Genomic DNA, 19112 nt, shown 5'->3' with positions numbered 1-19112 from the left:
GAAGAAAAAAAAAAAAGGTTAGAGTGGGAGAGAGCCAAAGCATAAGAGACTCTTAAAAACTGAGAACAAACTGAGGGTTGATGGGGGGTGGGAGGGAGGAGAGGGTGGGTGATGAGTATTGAGGAGGGCACCTTTTGGGATGAGCACTGGGTGTTGTATGGAAACCAATTTGACAATAAATTTCATATATTGAAAAAATAAAATAAAAAAAATAAAAGTATCAATCTATGTTTATGAAAAGTATTTGTAAAACAGCCAAACTGCCTATTGGAACAGACAAGGCAACTTTCCCCCATAGGATTGCTAAGAATTTAACTCAAAACTATGGAGCATTTTGGGGCCTGGAGCTAACAATACGAAATGGAAGATGGCCTCTGCCTTTTCAGACTACTTTAAACTCCAAAAAGTGAAAACTAAGTAGGAACCTTCAGCTTTAATGTTCTGAAGGGCAGGAGCCATCCTGTCTTCTTCACCATCCTCTCCTTGCTTTCCTTTTGTTAGAAAGAAAGTTGCCTTCCAGGTAGACCTACCACTGATCCTACATGCATTTTGTCTGGACTCTCTGACCTGCACCGTATGTTCATGGTGCTTCTGCTGCTTAGAACTATTTTGTGCTTTCTTGGCTCAGGGAGTAAAACTGGACTGGAAATAAATTTCTTTTTGTCCATTGAAGGAAGAAGATAGTGTTCAAAACAGTCATTATGGATTTGCTCAGTTGAATCCTAGACTTAGTTTTTGGATGTCAGGACTGATAAGATGAACTGAAATCTTTTCTCAATCACATATAAATTATATCAAGAGTTGGAGGGGAAACACGCAGTCTTCTCAAGGGTTTAGAATCCTGTGAGGGAAGGGGTGGAGGCTGACATGTACAGTGTGCCTCCTGCAAGACTGTTTCTGGTTTAAGGGAGAGAGAAATGACATGAAACAGAGGTGACCAAGAATGCCAGTGGGATGCAGGGAGCTGGAGCCATGTTTCTTGGAGAGACTTTTAGTAAATTCTGAATGACAGAGATGAGTAAGGCCTTGATATCCTTTATGATCGCTTTTTGAGACTGTTAGATCACAAGTTAGTCTCATTTTAGAAAATGTTTCTGAATCCAAATTTACTTGAAATGCACATAATAAACCTTAAATTATTATTAGTGTCATATAGATGAAGCTGAAGCTCTTGGACAGAAAATCCCAAAGAAAGCAAAGCCTTCTTTTGAGATCTCACTAAGATTTAGGAGGGCACTATTCCAAACCATTATATCATAAACAAGACTATTATGTTTGGATCTGTTTTCTGTCTCTTGTTTCTTAATAGAGCAATGTTCTGATAAGGGAGTCACAAAAGTTGGCCATTGGATACAAGCTAAACCTAAGAAATCATTATCGATCGACACATCCTCTTTAGCACCAGTGACAGAACATTGTGCATTAAAATTTCAATGATCCTTAACTTTGAAATTATAAATTATTCCTGACTCTTTTCTTCTTCTCACTCTCTTCATAGTGCATGTTCTTTGAATAATCACTATTTATAATGTGAATAGTTAATGGTAATAGTCATTTATTGCAATGTCAAACTTTATAACAGGATAATAATAGAAGAAAGAATTTGGTCTTTACTACAAAATGCTTGAATGGGTGTGTGTATTTTTGAGTATGCTGGTATATGGGGACCTGGTTTGATTTACCAAATAGGAATTGAAGGTCCACTCTAAGGCATTGTGTTGTTTTCTAGAAGACACAGAGATAAACAAGATATACACTCCAGCTTCAGTGAAACAGAAATAACCTCTTTAAATGCACCACTGGCACAGGGAACACTAATCAGTCACATTTACAAAGCAGATCAATTACAATTCATGCTTTTATAGGAATTTCTTTAATACACATTCTCCCATGAGAGTCCATGTGGGTGAAGACAGGTACCTTGTCCTCTGTTTTGTTCACTTGCATTCCCCTAGCATAGGACCTGACATATTTTACACTTTCATTATTCTACAGCAAGTGCATAAGTAAATGAAGGTAATCTGTGCTTGTGAGAGAAAAAAAATCCGCTGTTGATCATCATATATACTAAATTTTTAGTGGATTCAAAAGCTTCTGGCTACAGTATAGGTAACTGTGGAAACTATCATGTGAAGCAAAGTCCTTGAGATGTATGGCCTGAAGTACAATGATTAAAGGGATTTTTCTTTAATATGTGAAAGGTATAATGAGGAAGAGAAGATATGATATCTTCTCTTTAAGAATGAGAATTGCTAGGTAGGAGTAATTTTTGCTTCCCACCACCACTACCACCCTTAGAAAAAAGGGCAAGCTCAATTTGAATATTTTTGAAATAATGTGATTGGGCCATTAATTTAATGTATGACATTGTGGAAATATGCAAGGAGTTAATAATACGGAAGTATCCACTGGGTTCCAAGTTTCACTTGCCTCTTTCGATTCCTTCTGACTGCAAAGTTCTTGCTTTATGGGGCTGTAAGGGCAGTAGAGTTCAAGAATCATTTAAATGTATTAATAATAGGTTTTTAGAAATTTCCTGCTATCAAATAGGGATATGAAAAGAGAAGTTGAATACAGAGAGCTTCTACTTAAACTGTTTGTTTCCTAGTATATTTTAATTGTTTTGCATTTGAGTCATCATGATGTAGTTTTAACTAGGAGCTGTATGGGGTAAGGTTTGGTTAGAAGTCATGGCTCACCCTTGGCCATGTTCCTTGGGCATGAGTCACCTAATCTGTCAACTCAAGTTTTTTACTCTTAAAATGAGAGTTATGGATGAGATGACCTCTGAAGTGCCATTCAGGTTCTAAAATTTTATAACTCATTTCTTACTTCCTTTTAATTAGATATATTTCTATAGAACCATGTAATTATGATCTTGTTTGGTGGACTTTTCTAGAGATATTTTGTCATGTGTGCCACAACTACAGAATAAAATACAATCTAGAGTCACGTTCTCCCAAGAGAGAAGGGTATCATTTTTAGGAATTGGAAAATTTGGCATTTTCTCATTTTTTATTTCCATCTTTGCACTGCTAGAAGAAAAGCAGTTTGTTTTATTTTGATGATTGTTGTTTTGAGCATATCTTGAGGACTTTATTTTGATTTATGGAACCTTTGGGTACAGCTGAGAAGAATCCCTAAATAAATCAAAGTATTTCTGTGCTCTTCCTCACTTGCACTCCTTTTCCACAGTAGCCTCAGGACACCAGCTGATGTCCTGGCCTTGCACCATGGGATCTTTCTCCCATAGCATTATCCAGAGACACCCTTTGCCTTTACAGTGATTATTTCTAAAGCTAAAGGCAATTGTACTTCCCTTTCTTCATTAAAATTACCATGTATCCACTATTTACTCAGCAAATACTGAGTGCCTACTATATGTCAAGCATTATTTTCTAAATAGTTGAGATACGTCAATGTATAGAGTAGAACTGAAAAGAAAGTACCTGCCCTCATGAAACATATTCTGGTAGGAGACAGACCATAAAGGAGCACAATATGTTTTGGTAGATTGGATGTAGGATATAAGAGACAAAGAAGAATCAAGGATGACTCCAAGGTTTTTGGCCTAAGCAACTGGAAAGATGGAGTTGCCATATTTCCTAGAGATAGGAAAGTTACAAGAAAAATAGGGCTGTGTGGGGTTGGGGGAAATAGGAATAAGGGAAGGGACCTGGAGCTGGTTTGGGACATACCGCATTTAATGTGTCTGGTGAATATCCAGATGGAGATGTCAAGTAGACAGTTGGGTCCATGAGTCTGGATTCAGGTTTGAATTTGTGTTTAGTTTGGATGCTGTTTAAAGCAGTGTGACTAGGGGCACCTTGTGTGGCTCCATCAGTTAAGTGTCCAACTTTGGCTCAGGTCATGATCTCACAGTTCGTGGGTTCGAGCCCCACATTGGGCTCTGTGCTGACAGCTCAGAGCCTGGAGCCTGCTTCGGATTCTGTGTCTCCTGCTCTCTCTCTGCCCCTTCCCCACTCATGTTCTGTCTCTCTCTCTCAAAAATAAAGTAAACATTTAAAAAATTTAAAAAAACTAAAGCACTGTGACTAGATGTGATCGCCAGAGGATGAATGACTTTGGGAAAAGAAGAGGTCCAAAGACTAAGCCCTGAGCACTCCAAAGTCAGAGGTCAAGGAGAAGAGGAAGAAACAGCAAAAGGGTTAAAGAAGGAACAGCCAGGGAAGGAGGAGGAAAACCTAACAGCTATGGCGTCTTGAAACTCAAGTAAAGGATGGTCAGATTATGCCCATGCTGCTTATATGCTCGTAGAGCAAATAGGTGAGGCCTGAGCATTGGCCATTAGATAGGTTTAGCAACATAGATGAAGCATATATGTGGATTTCTTCTCTGTAGAATCCATATTGCATGTGCTCAGAAGTTATTGAACTTTTATTTTTTTTAACTTTTTTTTTAACATTTATTCATTTTTGAGAGACAGAGACAGAGCATGAGTGGGGAAGGGAAAGAGAGAGGAAACACAGAATCTGAAGCAGGCTCCAGGCTCTGAGCTGTCAGCACAGAGCCCGATGCAGGGCTTGAACTCATGAACTATGAGATCATGACCTGAGCTGAAGTCAGACACTCAACCGACTGAGCCACCCAGGCGCCCCAGGAATTATTGAACTTTTAAATTCATTTTTGTAATGGTTCACTCCCACATTACTGTAATTTGGAATTGGCTCTTGTTCCCTTGAATGATGTCTGTCTAAAGGTAATGCCATTTTCCAACTGCCAAAAAACTGTGGAACAAAGCAAATGTTGGCTGTATCCAACTGATAGGCATTGGAGAGCAGTGTTAGCAATCAGGTTTGAATCAAATAGAGTAGGTTTCATATTCTTAGAGCCAAGGGTTAATAGAGCAGAATTTGTTCTGTGTAATTAATTCTGGAGAAAATAATAAAACTCTCCTGAGAGGGAGGAGGACAGATTGTTCAGGAAGAGCCAAATAAATGAAAGAAAGAAACTCTGGGTTTGCAACTAACTTTACCAATATTCTTTACCAGAGGATTATATCATATGATGTTCTGAGAAGTAAATTTTATAAAGCCATTAAAATGACTTTCGGAAATAAATATTTCTAATAAAGGAAATGCACGTGGATTTCTGCAAAAGGGCACAGAGGCAGCTCTATAACATAATGTAGAATTTATATAATTTTAATTAGGACTCCAGAATCTCATGATTGAAATGCAATGCCATATTTCCAAAGGCATTTTTTAATTAGGTAAACTAAGCTCTTACATAATAAGTTGGAAATCAAAGTTGGACAAAATTCCAAAATAGAAAAAAGTTAAATAGAAATAAAATTATGCTGATTGATCTCTAGGGGAAAAGACTATATTTAAACCCAAGCAGTTGATTCAGTGGTGACTCCCTGAGCTTGAAACAGTAACTCTTGAAATGGTAACAAATCCATTGGAAGCTACAATAGTAATGAAAGAGAAATCCAGGGTAGCCACTGATAATGCAGGTCTTCAGAGCTGCTGAAATTTTTGAAAGAAGAATACAAAATAAATTTTTGTTTTCAATCAGCAAGCACAAGGTCCATCTGCTCTCTCTTTAGTTTTTGGAGTTGTTTAATCAACTTCTTTATCCCCACCCTTTTGTTGCGTCAAAAATAATTACAAGGATGAGCCCTGTGATATGTTAAAATAATAAAGTCTGTGTGTGTGTAGGGTAGATCTGTGTATGTACATTCATGTGGAGTATGTGTGTACACGCATATATGGCCTGGCCATAAACATGGACACATACATACACTTACCCAAAAGCGGTGAAGTGTGTTAAGAGCTCTAACAAAAGGGCTGTGTCATCTTGGCCGGCAGCTTCTCTAAAAACCCATCTTAGTTAGGTTGTGCCAGTATGGGGAGGCAGTACATACTATTTAAGTTTCTTAGATTCCTTAGTTTGTCTTTATTTTCCACATTAAAAAGACTAATGCCTGTGAAGGCAATGTAGCCAAGGACTCAGAGAACATGGCCTTTTCTGAGTGCCTATGCTTTGCTTTCTCAACAAGAGCTGTCGATGAAAGAACAGTGAGCCTCTACCTCAGTGCTTCTCAAAGTGTGGTTGATGGAACCCTGGTGGCCTAAACCGGGAGTCCACAAGGTCAAAACTATTTTGTCATGCTCAGATTTATTTTTATTTTTTTATTTTTTATCTTTGCCTTTTTCGCTTATGGTGCCAAAGCAGTGGTGGGTAATGCACCTTAGCACGAACCAAGATAGAGGTATCAGACTGTGCTGTGGTGATTACATTCTTCATTAGCATACACTTACAACTTAAATGCCAGTTTTATTTAGTCTCCTCATTGATGCATTAAAATTATTTAAATAATTCATAAGCCTTAGCTACACACTGTATTAATGTGCTGTATGATGAAGGAGAAGAATACATAAAGCATTTCTGGTACATTCCACAGTACAGCAGTTGTCTCAAGGAAAAGTCCTCATTTGAGTTGAAAGTTGAGTTAGCTCCTTTATCGTATTATGTCACTTTTACTTGAATAAAACAACTGATTACTCAGACTTTAGCCTGTGGAAGATATTTTCTTGAAATGAATGAAGTGAGCCTAATGCTTTAAGGAAAACATCTGATACCATTTGCTACCACAAACTTCAAACTTTCAGGTGGTGATTAGAATTTTGGAAAAAATCCCATTCCTTAAAACTTTTCTCATGAAAGCAGTAATGATATTAATGAATGTGATTTTTTTTTTACATAATTTGTCAACATTTGGAAGATCTGCATAACTCAGCAATCCAATATTTTCCAGATAACCAAATACCAACATATCATGAAGTTTGAAAAGTTTGTTGATATAGTTTTCAGATTCCATATTGCAACTAACTAGGTCAGTTTGATATCAAAAGTTAATATCCACAATTATATGAAAAGGCTGTTAAGATACTCTATTTTCCAACTGCCTATCTATTGGATTCATAAATTTCGATCAAAATAACATTGCAACAGACAGAATGCAGAAGCAGATGCGATAATCTAGCTATCTTCCATTAAGCCAAATGTTAAAGAGATTTACAAAAGTGGAAAGCCATGCTTCTCTCTCTCTCTCTATCTCTCTTTCTTTTTTTTTTTTTTTTTGTTACTGTTTTGGAGACTAGTTATAATCAACATGTAATGGGTTTATTTTTAACTTAGTATATATATTTAAACTTTCTTGGTTTAAATTTCTAATACAGTAAATATTAAGTGTGTGATCCACATAAAAAAATGCTCCCTGGGGCGCCTGGGTGGCTCAGTCGGTTGAGCGTCCGACTTCGGGTCAGGTCATGATCTCACGGTTCGTGGGTTCGAGCCCCGTGTCGGGCTCTGTGCTGATAGCTCAGAGCCCGGAGCCTGTTTCAGATTCTGTGTCTCCCTCTCTCTATGCCCCTCCCCAACTCATGTTCTGTCTCCCTCTGTCTCAAAAATAAATAAGCATTAAAAAAATAAAAAATAAATTAAAAAAAATGCTCTTTGAGGTCCTTCTACATTTTAGAGGGTGAAAGTGACCTGAGATCAAAACATTTGAAAGCCACTGCTTTACATTGGTGCATTTTATTCCTGAGATTGGTCCTCACTTCAAAGAATAAGCCCAGTTCCTTCAAAGGTGTACAGGAACTCACCATGAAGGAAACAACCACCAAATCTGTCAAAGAATGTGGACTAGCACACAGGTATACTGCCCTCGTTAGCACTGTCACTGCAGCTGGCTGGGGTCACCTCCAATCTCATTTGGGTGAGCAGAGCTCCATGAACAAGCATCTGAATTCAGTCATTCACTTACTCAACAGCAGTTGTTCAGGCCCAGCTCCTGTTTGCCAGGTGCTGTGGTCAGTGATGGGAATGCAAAATGGAATGAGACAATGTGGCTCAGCCGGTTGAGCGTCTGACTTGATTTTGGCTCAGGTCATGATCTTGTGTGTTTGTGAGATCAAGCCCCACATAGGGCTCTGTGCTAACATCGCAGAGCCTGCTTTGGAAGCAGAACTTGGAAGTTAAGATGAGTTAGAGCCTCTGTGACTGTCACTGGCCCAACCGTGAGTAGGAAGCACTTGGGGCAGTGAGGTTGTAATGACTCACTGGGAAGCAAAGCGGTCATGAAGTGTTAGGAAATATGAACTAGTCTGAAATGTCAAGGACACTAGGAATCTGCAAAGTTCTTAATTTAGCTTGTATGGCTTGCCTGCAACATATGTTTTGAGAACACACGTGCATAGCATATAGGTTCTTCCTTCAAGAAGCTTGCAGCCTAGTGGTAGTAACAGAATGAAGTTAGGGAAGTCGTGTTTTGATAAAATGAGAAAATCGTGTCAAATGCTGCACGGATGTCAAGTAGGCAGGTCACAGATGAGAGTGGCAGCAGGCAGTTGAAATTTTCAACACTGTGTTAAGGAATAAGCCTAGAAGGAAGACAGATTGCCGCTTTAGGAAGTCAGCTAAAGCAACAAGACAGAATGGATAATTAAAATTGTTTCCAAAGATAACCACCTGTGAACTCAAAGAGGAGGCTTGGCTTGGCTTTGGGCTGTTTATTGTACAGCCCTCAATTCAGTATGAGGGAAGGGAAGATCCACAAAATAAACAAGGCTTGGGAGAATAAGCAGCAAAACGCACCCTTGCTCTTGCTCTGTAATTAGGACTGAGTAATAAGGACAGGTGCAGAGAGCTAGATTCTTGGATCCAAAGGTGGCAAAAGGGAGAGAAATTTTCTTTTTGTCCCACACTGGCTGCCCTTATTGCCATAAGAACAGAACATTCCTTCTCACATAGCAGGCTGATGAACTTCAAGTCCCGGACCATAGGAAAGGCAGTGGGACTGAGCCATGAGAAAGGACAACACAGTCTAAGAAGGATGTGTCTCTTTCTCCTTTTTCCTGGAGCCTCAGTTGCATCCTACTCATTTATCTTCTGTCGTTGAGATAGAGATAGGCGTTTCCAAGGACAACTCATTTCTCAGAGCAGAAAATCAGGATAAATGTGAGGTTCATGGTGAAATATGCAGAATACAGAAAATAGAGAAAAAGAAATCAAGTCAAAAGCACAGGCACAGGATGCCTGGGTGGCTCAGTTGGTTGAACGTCTGACTCTTGATTTCGGCTCAGGTCATGATCTTGTGGGTTCGTGAGATCAAGCCCCACATGGGGCTCTGTGCTAACATCGCAGAGCCTGCTTGGGATTCTCTCTCTCCCTCTCTTTGTCACTCCCTACTCGTGCTCTCTCTCTCTCAGAAATAAATAAACAGTAAAAAAAAAAAAAAAAAAAGAAAGAAAAGAAAGGAATGTTTTACAAAGCATGGGGACAAAAAATGGGAAGCAAGAAAGAGTGAAGTCCTTTGCAAACCATCCCCTCCCCCTACCACAACCACAACCACAGCCAATGAGGTCCTTCCATCTTACAAGACCAGGGCCAGGTGGCAAAGCAGTCTACCTTCCCAGGGGGCAAGTAAATGCTTTACAAATAGAGACTAGTAAATAATTAACACAAACCAATGCTGAGATTACATTTAAAATAGTTTAAAGCAGCAACCCAGGATGCGAAGATAAATAACAGAAGCGTTTCAAAGGCTGGGCTCTGTTCTTTCCGGCATCTTCATGTTTTGTTTAGGGGAAGGGAGGGTCCAGGAAATAATGGTCTGCTCTGGCCATGGTCTTTCTGGTCATGCGGAGCCAAAGGCAACCCACTTATGGGATAATAGTCAAGTATTTGCCATTTCCGTGTGGGGCTTATTTCCTCTACCAGTGGCATTATTCAATGGCTTCATAAAACACCAAGGTGCCTTGACAACTCCTGGACTAATTCAGGTCACTGCTTCTCATGGGTTGAAGCAGCACGTCAAATGCTGTTAATGTGGTGTGTTGTACGTGAAGAGAAATTAATTCACAGCCTTTCCTTTCTCAGAAACATGATTCCGGTGACAGAATTCCGGCAGTTCTCTGAGCAGCAGCCTGCCTTCCGTGTGCTGAAACCATGGTGGGATGTGTTTACCGACTACCTTTCCGTAGCTATGCTGATGATCGGTGTGTTCGGATGTACTCTGCAGGTAGGTGCCTAGACTCACATCAAAATGGGAGCCAGAGCAAGACACTAAGCTGTTGAAACCTTTAAAAAGAGCTGGTGGTATGATTTTCAGCCATGTAAATACTAGTTGTCCTGCTCTACTTGTGTATGGTGTTTGTAGTCATGGAAGGGAGCCCAAAACATATTCACTGCACTTTCATATATGTATATATATTTGTATAAAACTAAATAAACTGGCCATCAAGTGTTCTACTATGATAGGGGCATCCATAAAGCACTAAGAGAGTGCAGAGGAGGGGCCCGTGGCTTGGGAATGAGAGAAAAGGTGATGGTTGTATTAAAACTTGGAGAACCAACTGTATTAAGGGAGACGGAGCCAGGGGTAGAAAAAGATGCCAGGAAGGAGACAGAAAGCTTGAAGTCATGGGTGTGAGGAAGAACATGACACCTTTGGGAAACTGTCAGTAGGGCTGGCACTCACTGGGTGTCATCAGCGTGAGAGTTGAAGCCATGCCTGTGAATGGAGTCACCAGGGAGAATGTGGAGAGAGAGATGACGTCAGGAATACCAAAGTGTGAGCAAAGGAAAAAGGGGTGCCTTTGAGGGAGACTGAGAAGGGGCAGCCGTATGGAGAGGTGGAACCCAGGAGGGAGTGGCAAGACACGTGTGGTCAACGATGGCAGGCATACAACTCACTCACGGACTAAGGAGAAACAAGTAGCACCCGGGTCGTTCGAAATCATAGTTCGAGTGGTTGGAAAAGTGAATGGAAATTAAAGACTGGCGTCAGTCGATCAGCTGAGAGGAAGAAAAACTTGGAAGAAAGGGAAATATCTAGAAGTGGTGCAGAGTGGAAACAAAGGCCTTTTAAAATTTGATTTTAATAATGGTTAACACATAATGCTTCCTAAGTGACAGGTACTCTTCTGAATACTTGACACATATTTTAACTCATTTCATCCTCATGGCAACAGTGAGATATCGGTACTATTATTATCCCCACTTACAGAGAGACAACAAAGGCACTGAGAGATTAGGGAAACCTCCAAGGTGAGTGGCAAAACCTTTACTGAGACCCAGGCAGTTTGGCCTGCGTGTTAATCTCTAACACCATGCCCCTTTGTATTTGTAGGCTGAAAACATTTGGCCTCTCTCTACCCCCCAAAAAAGGATACCAGTGAAAATTCAGAATTTGAAAGACAGAAAAGACATACATTCATTTATAAATAAAACAAGTAGTTGTTGAAGAACCTACTGTGTTCCAGGCACTGTCCTAGGTGCTAAGAATTATCAGTGCAGGAGAAAAAAGACAAATACCCCAGCCATATAGACTTTAAATTCTATGGGAAAACAAAATAAGCAAAACCAGCTCATAAATTATATATATTAGAAGGTAATAAGGACAATGAAAAAGAAAATACAGCATACGTGGACGGTGTCAGCAGGTGATATTAGGAGTTGCAATTCTCACGTAGGAAGCCTTCACTGGGAAGGTGACTTCTGATGAAGGAAGTGTGGGAGCAGACCGTGCAGATGTCCAGGGAGGAGCCTCCCCGGCAGAGGGAACAGCAAAAGCAAAAGACACATGGACAGAGTGTTCACAGACTCCTTGCCCTTCTCCAGGAGAACTTGACATTTGACTTCTTCAGCTTTCTAGCTCTGTTTCCCTGGAGACCTGATAAAAGTAGAATGTTAGCTGTGTTACTAGGCAACGTTGCTTGTGATATAAATGACTACTGTTTGGTCAACTGCATCTGGACTGAAAGAATGATAAATGCCTGGTAGGAAGCCACACCACCGGACTTCTGTGATTGTGGTGACACCTATAATAGGGCATGTCCCTTGACACACAGAAAGTGTATCTATTGAGTTACACCAGAGATTAGTCTCTTTGGAGCATAATAAGCCTTTTAAGCCAGGGTAAATGCAGACCCCCATGTCCAGTGGATCTCTTTTCCTTGTGCCTGAGATGATCTGGAGAGGAGGGGCCTGGGGAGAGACGAGGTCCTGGGCAGGGTGTGGATCCCACACAGACAGTTAAGAAGGTTCCTCCAAAGGTAGAAAGCCTGATGCCACATTGCTGACAAGCTGTGATTTTAATCCTGGATCTTTCTAAGTGATTCTGGTACCAGATGAGTGTTAGGATAATCTTAAAGTCCGAATGTTGAGATACACCTAGAAGGACCCCTGGTGATGTTATAAGCCTGAAGCAGGGATGTCCCTGGCATGCTGAAGAAAGCCAGGCCAGTGGGCTAGAGCAGAGTGAGCTAGGCACAGAGTAGAAGAATAAGGCCTGAGAGGCAATAGTTGCAGATCACACAGGGCTTTGTAGGTCCCTGTAAAGGTTTGGGCCTTGCTCTGAGTGAGATGGAACATGTTTTGAGGTTCAGGCAGAGGAGTGTCATTATCTAACTTGTATTTCAACAAGACCACTCTAGTTGTTAAGAATACAGTAGAGGGGGCAAGGATAGAAGCAGGGAGGTTTAGAAGGCTAATTTCAGAAGGCTAGTGCAGGGGCACCTGGGTGGCTCAGTCAGTTGAACCTCCAACTCTTGATTTCGGCTCTGGTCATGAGCCAAGGGTCGTTGGATTGAGCCCCATGTCAGGCTCTGCACTGTGTGTGGAACCTGCTTAGGATTCTGTCTCTCGGGCACGTGGTGGCTCAGTCGGTTGAGCCTTGGACTGCAGCTCAGGTCGTGATCTCACTGTTCATGAGTTCGAGCTTCACATCAGGCTCCATGCTGACAGCTCAGAGCCTGGAGCTTGCTTTGGATTCTGTGTCTCCATCTCTCTCTGCCCATCCCTCTCTACCTCTCTCTCTCTCACAAAAATAAATAAACATTGAAAAACAATTCTCTCTCTCCCTCTGCCCCTCTCCCTCACTCACATGCTCTCTCTCTAAAAAATAAAAAAATAAATAATAAAAATTTTAAAAATCATTAAAAAGAAGAAGAAGAAGGCTAGTGCAATAAAATCCAGGCAAGACATGAATCAGATGGCTTGCACCGGGATTGAAGCAGTGGTTCTGGATATATTTTTAAGGAAAAGCTGTAAGATTGGCTGAAAGATTGAATGTGATGTATGAGGGAAAAAAAATCATGACTAAAATTTTTAGGCCTGAACAACTGGAAAAAGTTTGTTTTTGAGCATAAGTTTGAGTTATATGTTAGATATCCAAGTAGACCTGTTAAGTCAGAAGTTGGATAGAAGACTCAGGAAGGAGCTCAGGGTAAGTGAAGGATGGTCATCTTCACAGAGGAGGAGGTGATGGATCCAGGATCCAGTGGCAGGACAACCCTTGATTTGGGGGGAGGGGGCATCTTCCACCACAATGGGAATGATGGCTACAGATGCATTTGGTTGGAGGGGCAGGGGCGAGGCACAGAAAGATGAGAGTTTGCACCTAATAGCTTCTGTGAGGTAGAAAGCAACACATCTGGAGAGAGCTTGTGAGGGTGCAGGAGGCCATAGGATGTGGTAAGAAAGGAGGCCTGGAGTAGGGTCCTTGAGGAGAAGGGCAAATATTTAGAATGGCCAGTTTGGGAAGTCACAGAGGGAGGTGACATAGATCAGCAGGAGGACTCTGTGTCTGTTTTACTTTATTACCATGGCAGGGCCTGGAATCGTTTCTCTTGTTGGCATGTCCCATGGCAGGATGAAATGCAGAAAAGAGAAACCACACAGACTATCCATAAAAACTAGTAGTTAACCTGGAACAAAATGAAAACAAGAGCAAGAACCGATGAAAATATCTACAGTGAACATCCTTTAAGAAGTGCACCCATAGCAAGTTCAGAAGGGACAAGTGAGTTCAAGCACAACTGGAGCACCTGTTCCTGTGTCATGGTCAGAATCCTGTTCCTGGAGCACAGCCCTGTTGCATCTTTCTGCTGTGCTGTAGCTCTTGGAACTCCCCACCTAGCACCCCACCCAGCATCACCGCATATCAGATACTGACCTAACCTGGTCCCTTCACACACAGGCCTGTTTCATTCTCATAGTCTTTAGAAGAAAACGGACCCCAGTTATCTAGATATGGGAAGTATAGTCTGAGAAGTCAAGGCTCTAAACAATGTGAAATGCCTCAAAGGAAGATTGTGTCAGAATATGAAGGTTACCAGTCTCAGAATTCGTAGGAGGTGGACCATTTGATTCAACAACATCCCCAAGTACCCACAATATGTCAGGCATTGTGTAGAGTGCTAGACACTGAAAGAGAAATATAATACAGCCCCTGACCTCAGATTGCTAGTAGTCAAAAGACCATAGAAATCCATAAGCAATGCCACTCAGCATGTAAGCACCTCAATGGTGATAGACTTCAAGAGCATTAAACATGGTGTCATATCAGCTGCTGGAAGTTAGGAACTTGAGGAAATGAAAATTGAACTCAGTCTCAATGAATAAATATACAAAACTAATATATATATATGTATATATACACACATATGTACATATGTGTGTATATGTGTATTAATATATATATACACATATATGTGTGTGTGTATGTGTGTGTGTGCATGTGTGTGTGTGTACATATACATATATATATATATATATATATATATATATATATATATATATATATATATTTAAAGGAGTGGAAGGAAAAATCAGCACAAACAAAAGATTTAGTATGATCATTTCACAAAGCCCTCATTGATGAGTATCAATGGCGTTATAGAGGGCGTCTCATGGTGGGTGGGACATTCCTGCATAGCAGAGGAATTGTCGTATCTCCAATGCTAATCGCATCTGCATTGAGTAACCGTGATAAGGGAACCTGTTCTAGAATCTGCATGTATTTTAGCTCCCAGAATGAAACTGTAAAAGTAAATTAGTCCCATTTTTCAGATGAGAATTTTTATCTGAAAGGTTAGGTGACTTGTCCCAAAGCCAAGAGGGATACAGTGGATTTTCCAAACTGCTGTTGATTCTCCAGAATGGGTCTTTCACGAACGCTGTGCACACTGCTCTGGAATGGTATGGAAGCATTACAACTGCACAGATCATATGGCCAAATTTTGGCTTGTGAAACAGGATCTTAAGTATAAAAACAAAGGCAAAATGACCAAAAGGGAAAATAGAAAGTTAGAAAAAGAAGGAATTTCCTGAATTACATTTTAGATTTTCTAAAAGATGATTCACTGTACACATACTATAAGAAAGAATAACTTTTAACCTATAGTAAACATTAAAGAAACAAGAAATAAAATATGGTATAAATTAAAGTAAAACCATCTCATATATCCATATTACACATGAAAGTAATATTCTTTAGGGGGAGAATTTGCACTCTTATTTTAGTTCTGATATCATAATCCTCTGAAATTGACTTGATGACTGATAACTTCATAAACAAAAGGTTCTCTGTGAAGCTCAAATTTCCCATTCCCAAGGCAATAATTTAAATAATCATAAAATCTTATCATAAAATGTGTTTTTATGCCTTGGGTTTCCCTTTGTAAAATGAAAGTGTGATAATTCTTTCCGATCTTATTTACAAAACAAGTTACTCTTATGGTTCAAAAACATGACAAAGCAAAAAATCAAAGGTAGGGTTACAAGAGTGCTCAGTGGTGGTAAGAGTCTCTTTGACTCTTCAAATGGCTTTGTCCAGTGGCAAGTTGATTATCTGTTTATTCCTATAATATTGTGTTCATATAGGTTTAACACTATGCATTTTGAAACTATTGGGGAAAGGAAGAAGTTGTTATCTATCAATAAGTTGTTATCAGTGTTCATTCTTTTTTGCCCTGATGTAAAAGGATTGTCGTCAACACTCTGGTCTTACTCTTCTGACAAATATTTGTCCATTTCCAAGCAAGTAGCTATTTTCAAGGCTGCCATGGAATAAGAGAATGTATAAAGAGCATTCCTTAGATTACATCCGTCCACATAAGAAGCAAATGTAAACTCATTGTGAACCGGGAGACTGTGCATATCCTATTCCTGTATAGTCATACACCCTTAAGGACCAGTAGTGTAAACACCCAACTTTTTGCTATAAACAACGCTATTCAAAAACTCAACACACTCAATAAAATGGAACAAATCCTGAAAGGTCAACACATTGCTTCCTGGAAAAATAAGATTGCTTTAGATCTCTGCTCAGTGACTCCAGGTTATCTTATTATGACCAAATCCAAAACAGCCCCCAGGCAGGCTGTTCCAAATATAGAGTTAGTAGTTAGAAACCAGAAACAGGAACTGGAAGAAACAAGCCCCCTGGAAGCCCAAGGGGACTGCTTTGTGACTGTTACACAAGAAAGACATTTCCTGCTTTCTGAATTAGGAAAGAAAAAAAAGCCAAGAGAATGATTTCAATGACTTGAAAGCACCTACAAAAAAATCCTCGGGGACTTAACCCAATCCCCAGGAGCAGTCCGGCCAGCAGAGTTACACTGGAGAAGAGTTTGGGACATCTGGCTTATTGGTGGGAATTGAGTCCCACCTTGATTTTTTGGTACATATTGAAGGTAAGTTCCACCTCTCTGAGTTACAGCTGTCCATGTCATTTGCACGACAATGGCCTTCAGGTGAAAATGCTCACAGGCAGTTCCCAGGAAAGTACAAGTGGTAAAAATTGTAGACTCCAGAATGATTTCAAAAGAGTTCATTTTAATAATGTGCCCTGAGTTCTGGCTTCTGTCTCCTTCCCCCATTCTCTGTCCCATACTGTCTGGATTTCTAGTTGATCTTTTTCTTTTGTCAAATTTGAATTTAAAAATGGAGACTCAGAAATTCTTAGCCTGTTGTGTTTGGTGAAATTCAGAGTCCTGGTGAAAGAGCAGATGGCACTAATGGGTAGGCTCGAAATGAAACCCTCATCTAAGATCATGTTTTATGAAGTTTCTTTGTACCCTCATGTCATCATTCTGCTCTGAGTCTTTGGGGAATATAAACAGAAATCATTAGGTGGCAAAAATAATTTTAAAGAGGACCCTTTCCCATCTCTGTAAGATGGTGGTGGGTCCTGTAAGAGAAGCACTATTTCAAAGTCGCTGTTACATCTAAGTAACAAAAATATGCCTTAGTTAGTACTTCCTTGTTATGGTGGTTTATTCAGACTGATACTTTTGATCTTCCCTAGAACATGACTCTTGTCATCTTTCACCTTGACAACTGAATATGCAGTGAATCCCTGGCCACCAGAATAATATATGAGTGCCTTTCACCTCATCCTCTTGGGTTTAACATGGGGTATGAATCTAAATGCTTTTCTTAGATCGTCTAATGCCGTCCAATACTAGTCAGTGAAGGAGGAACATTTCCCTTTATCTCACTATTATTGATTGTTATGATCGTGTTGCCTATTGATTGTTTAATAATACACCTTTTCCCTCAATAGCACAGCACTGATAGGCTTTAGGATTTTTTGTGGGTTTTTTTTTCTTCCTATAAGAAGCAAAGGAGATTTAGTCTCTGTTGTTGAGCCTGGATTGTAATTCACCAAGACCTATGTTTAAAGGTCTCTGTTGAGTAGGTTTGCTCTGATATGGAGGGCATGATCTTGTATTTCTAATCAGGGTCCTGAACTTGGAGACCCTCCTCAGTCCTCTAATCCTCCCAGCCAAACACTGACTAGCCCTCCCCTGCCCTCACTTGGTTCCTCTTCAAGTCCCCTTCTTCCATTTCACTGAGGACACCACACTGATGACATGTGGGTCATCTCAGCCACACAAGGGCCCTGAGATCAAAAGATTTGACTACCACTGGGACGGCATTTTAATTGTAAGGCTAGGAAATTTCTAGTTTATATCTGGAGTCCTCTGTTTAAAGAGTGCTTGCTGTGCCTTCTCCCTCTGTGGTAATGTTTTCTTTATAAACTCTTACATTTTTGTTATATTTAAAATTTCTGTTTGGGAACATTTAGCCTTTGTATAGTTAAAAAAAATTACCCAGTATTATTGTTTTGTGCTCACTTTTTAAAATATGTAATAAAACACTCCCAACTAGAAGATTTAACAAAAAAATAAGATACCATTCAAAATAGCACCAAACCTATCATGTATGTAGGAATTAAGCTAACAAAGGATACACGGTAACTTCACAGAAAACTTTAAAATGTCTAGTAAATGACATAAGAGACAATTTTAATTAAGGGAAAGATATTATGTGCCCTTAGCACAGAATTGATATTACAAAGAGGTCCAGTCCCCATTAATTATTTTATGAAATAAAAGCAATATTAATAAAATTCCAGCTTGATTTTTTGAGAAATTTGATAAACTTATACCAAAATTTATATGACAAGTGCTCACATGGGGGGGGGGGGACTAGAATGGCACAGAGGAATAAAGAAAGAGATGGAGGGGGAAGAGGAGGGGAGAGAGGAGGGAGGAAGAAAGGGGCTTTGCGTGAACTGATAATATACTGTGCACTGAAGAATATGGGTAATTCAAGCCTCTGCCCTTGAGGTTCCCCTCTCCCTAACACACACACACACACACACACACACACACACACGCATACACGTGCGCATACACATTCAGCCCACCCCAACTATATAAACTAATTTATTCAAATGTTCTTTATAGAATATGAGTCAGGTGCTCCATTTAAATCTCATCCTTTTTCTTTCTTTCAGTTATAAACTTCTAAGTCTCTGTACAAATATTTCTATTGGATTTCATAAGCTGGAAATTTCTTAACTCCAAGTTTTACAAATAGAAGAATCACTAACTCTAAGATTTATCATCCTTTTGTTTCAAAAGCAAAAATCTAGTTGGAAGAACTGCCTAGTAACATAAATTCCATAAGACCATGCCTCATCTGTCAGATTTATCCTATATCCCCATGACCGAGAGCAGTAACAGGCAGGTGTGAGTGCTCACCAGAACCCATCCTGCGGAATGAAGGGGTGAGTGAGCAAGGAAGAGTAGATGAGACATGTTTTGCCATGTGCTAAGGTACAGTGAGCATCCAACAGCCGTGGGAAGGAGCTGAGACCTTTGAATCACAGAGATAACTATACTCATTTGTGGGTGTTTCACACCGTAACTTCAGAGACTGTGACCAGTACAAGAGAGGAACCCACGGCCCCTGTCTGAGGCCTGATGGAAGTACACTGAGCCTAAAGT

The 19112-nt window shown here is 40.1% G+C and overlaps 2 protein-coding genes across 2 annotated transcripts in view; one reads left to right on the top strand and one right to left on the bottom strand.

The window, feature by feature from the left end:
* LOC144617231 (uncharacterized) overlaps positions 1-11646 on the bottom strand; it is a 91885-nt gene extending 80239 nt beyond the window's left edge. Inside the window, exon 1 of the transcript XR_013557520.2 lies at positions 11458-11646. The gene's annotated coding sequence lies outside the window, so the exon portion shown is untranslated. The remainder of the gene's footprint in view (positions 1-11457) is intronic.
* LRRC8C (leucine rich repeat containing 8 VRAC subunit C) overlaps positions 1-19112 on the top strand; it is an 80085-nt gene that overhangs the window by 35076 nt on the left and 25897 nt on the right. Inside the window, exon 2 of the mRNA XM_060626315.3 lies at positions 9910-10051. Within this exon, the coding sequence (XP_060482298.1) occupies positions 9914-10051 (138 nt within the window). The 5' untranslated portion in view covers positions 9910-9913. The remainder of the gene's footprint in view (positions 1-9909; positions 10052-19112) is intronic.

Source organism: Panthera onca, chromosome C1 (assembly GCF_046562875.1).
Source record: "Panthera onca isolate mPanOnc1 chromosome C1, mPanOnc1 haplotype 2, whole genome shotgun sequence".
Taxonomy (NCBI): domain Eukaryota; kingdom Metazoa; phylum Chordata; class Mammalia; order Carnivora; family Felidae; genus Panthera; species Panthera onca.
Note: the sequence above shows the minus strand (reverse complement) of the source record. Positions and strands in the feature narration are given on the sequence as shown.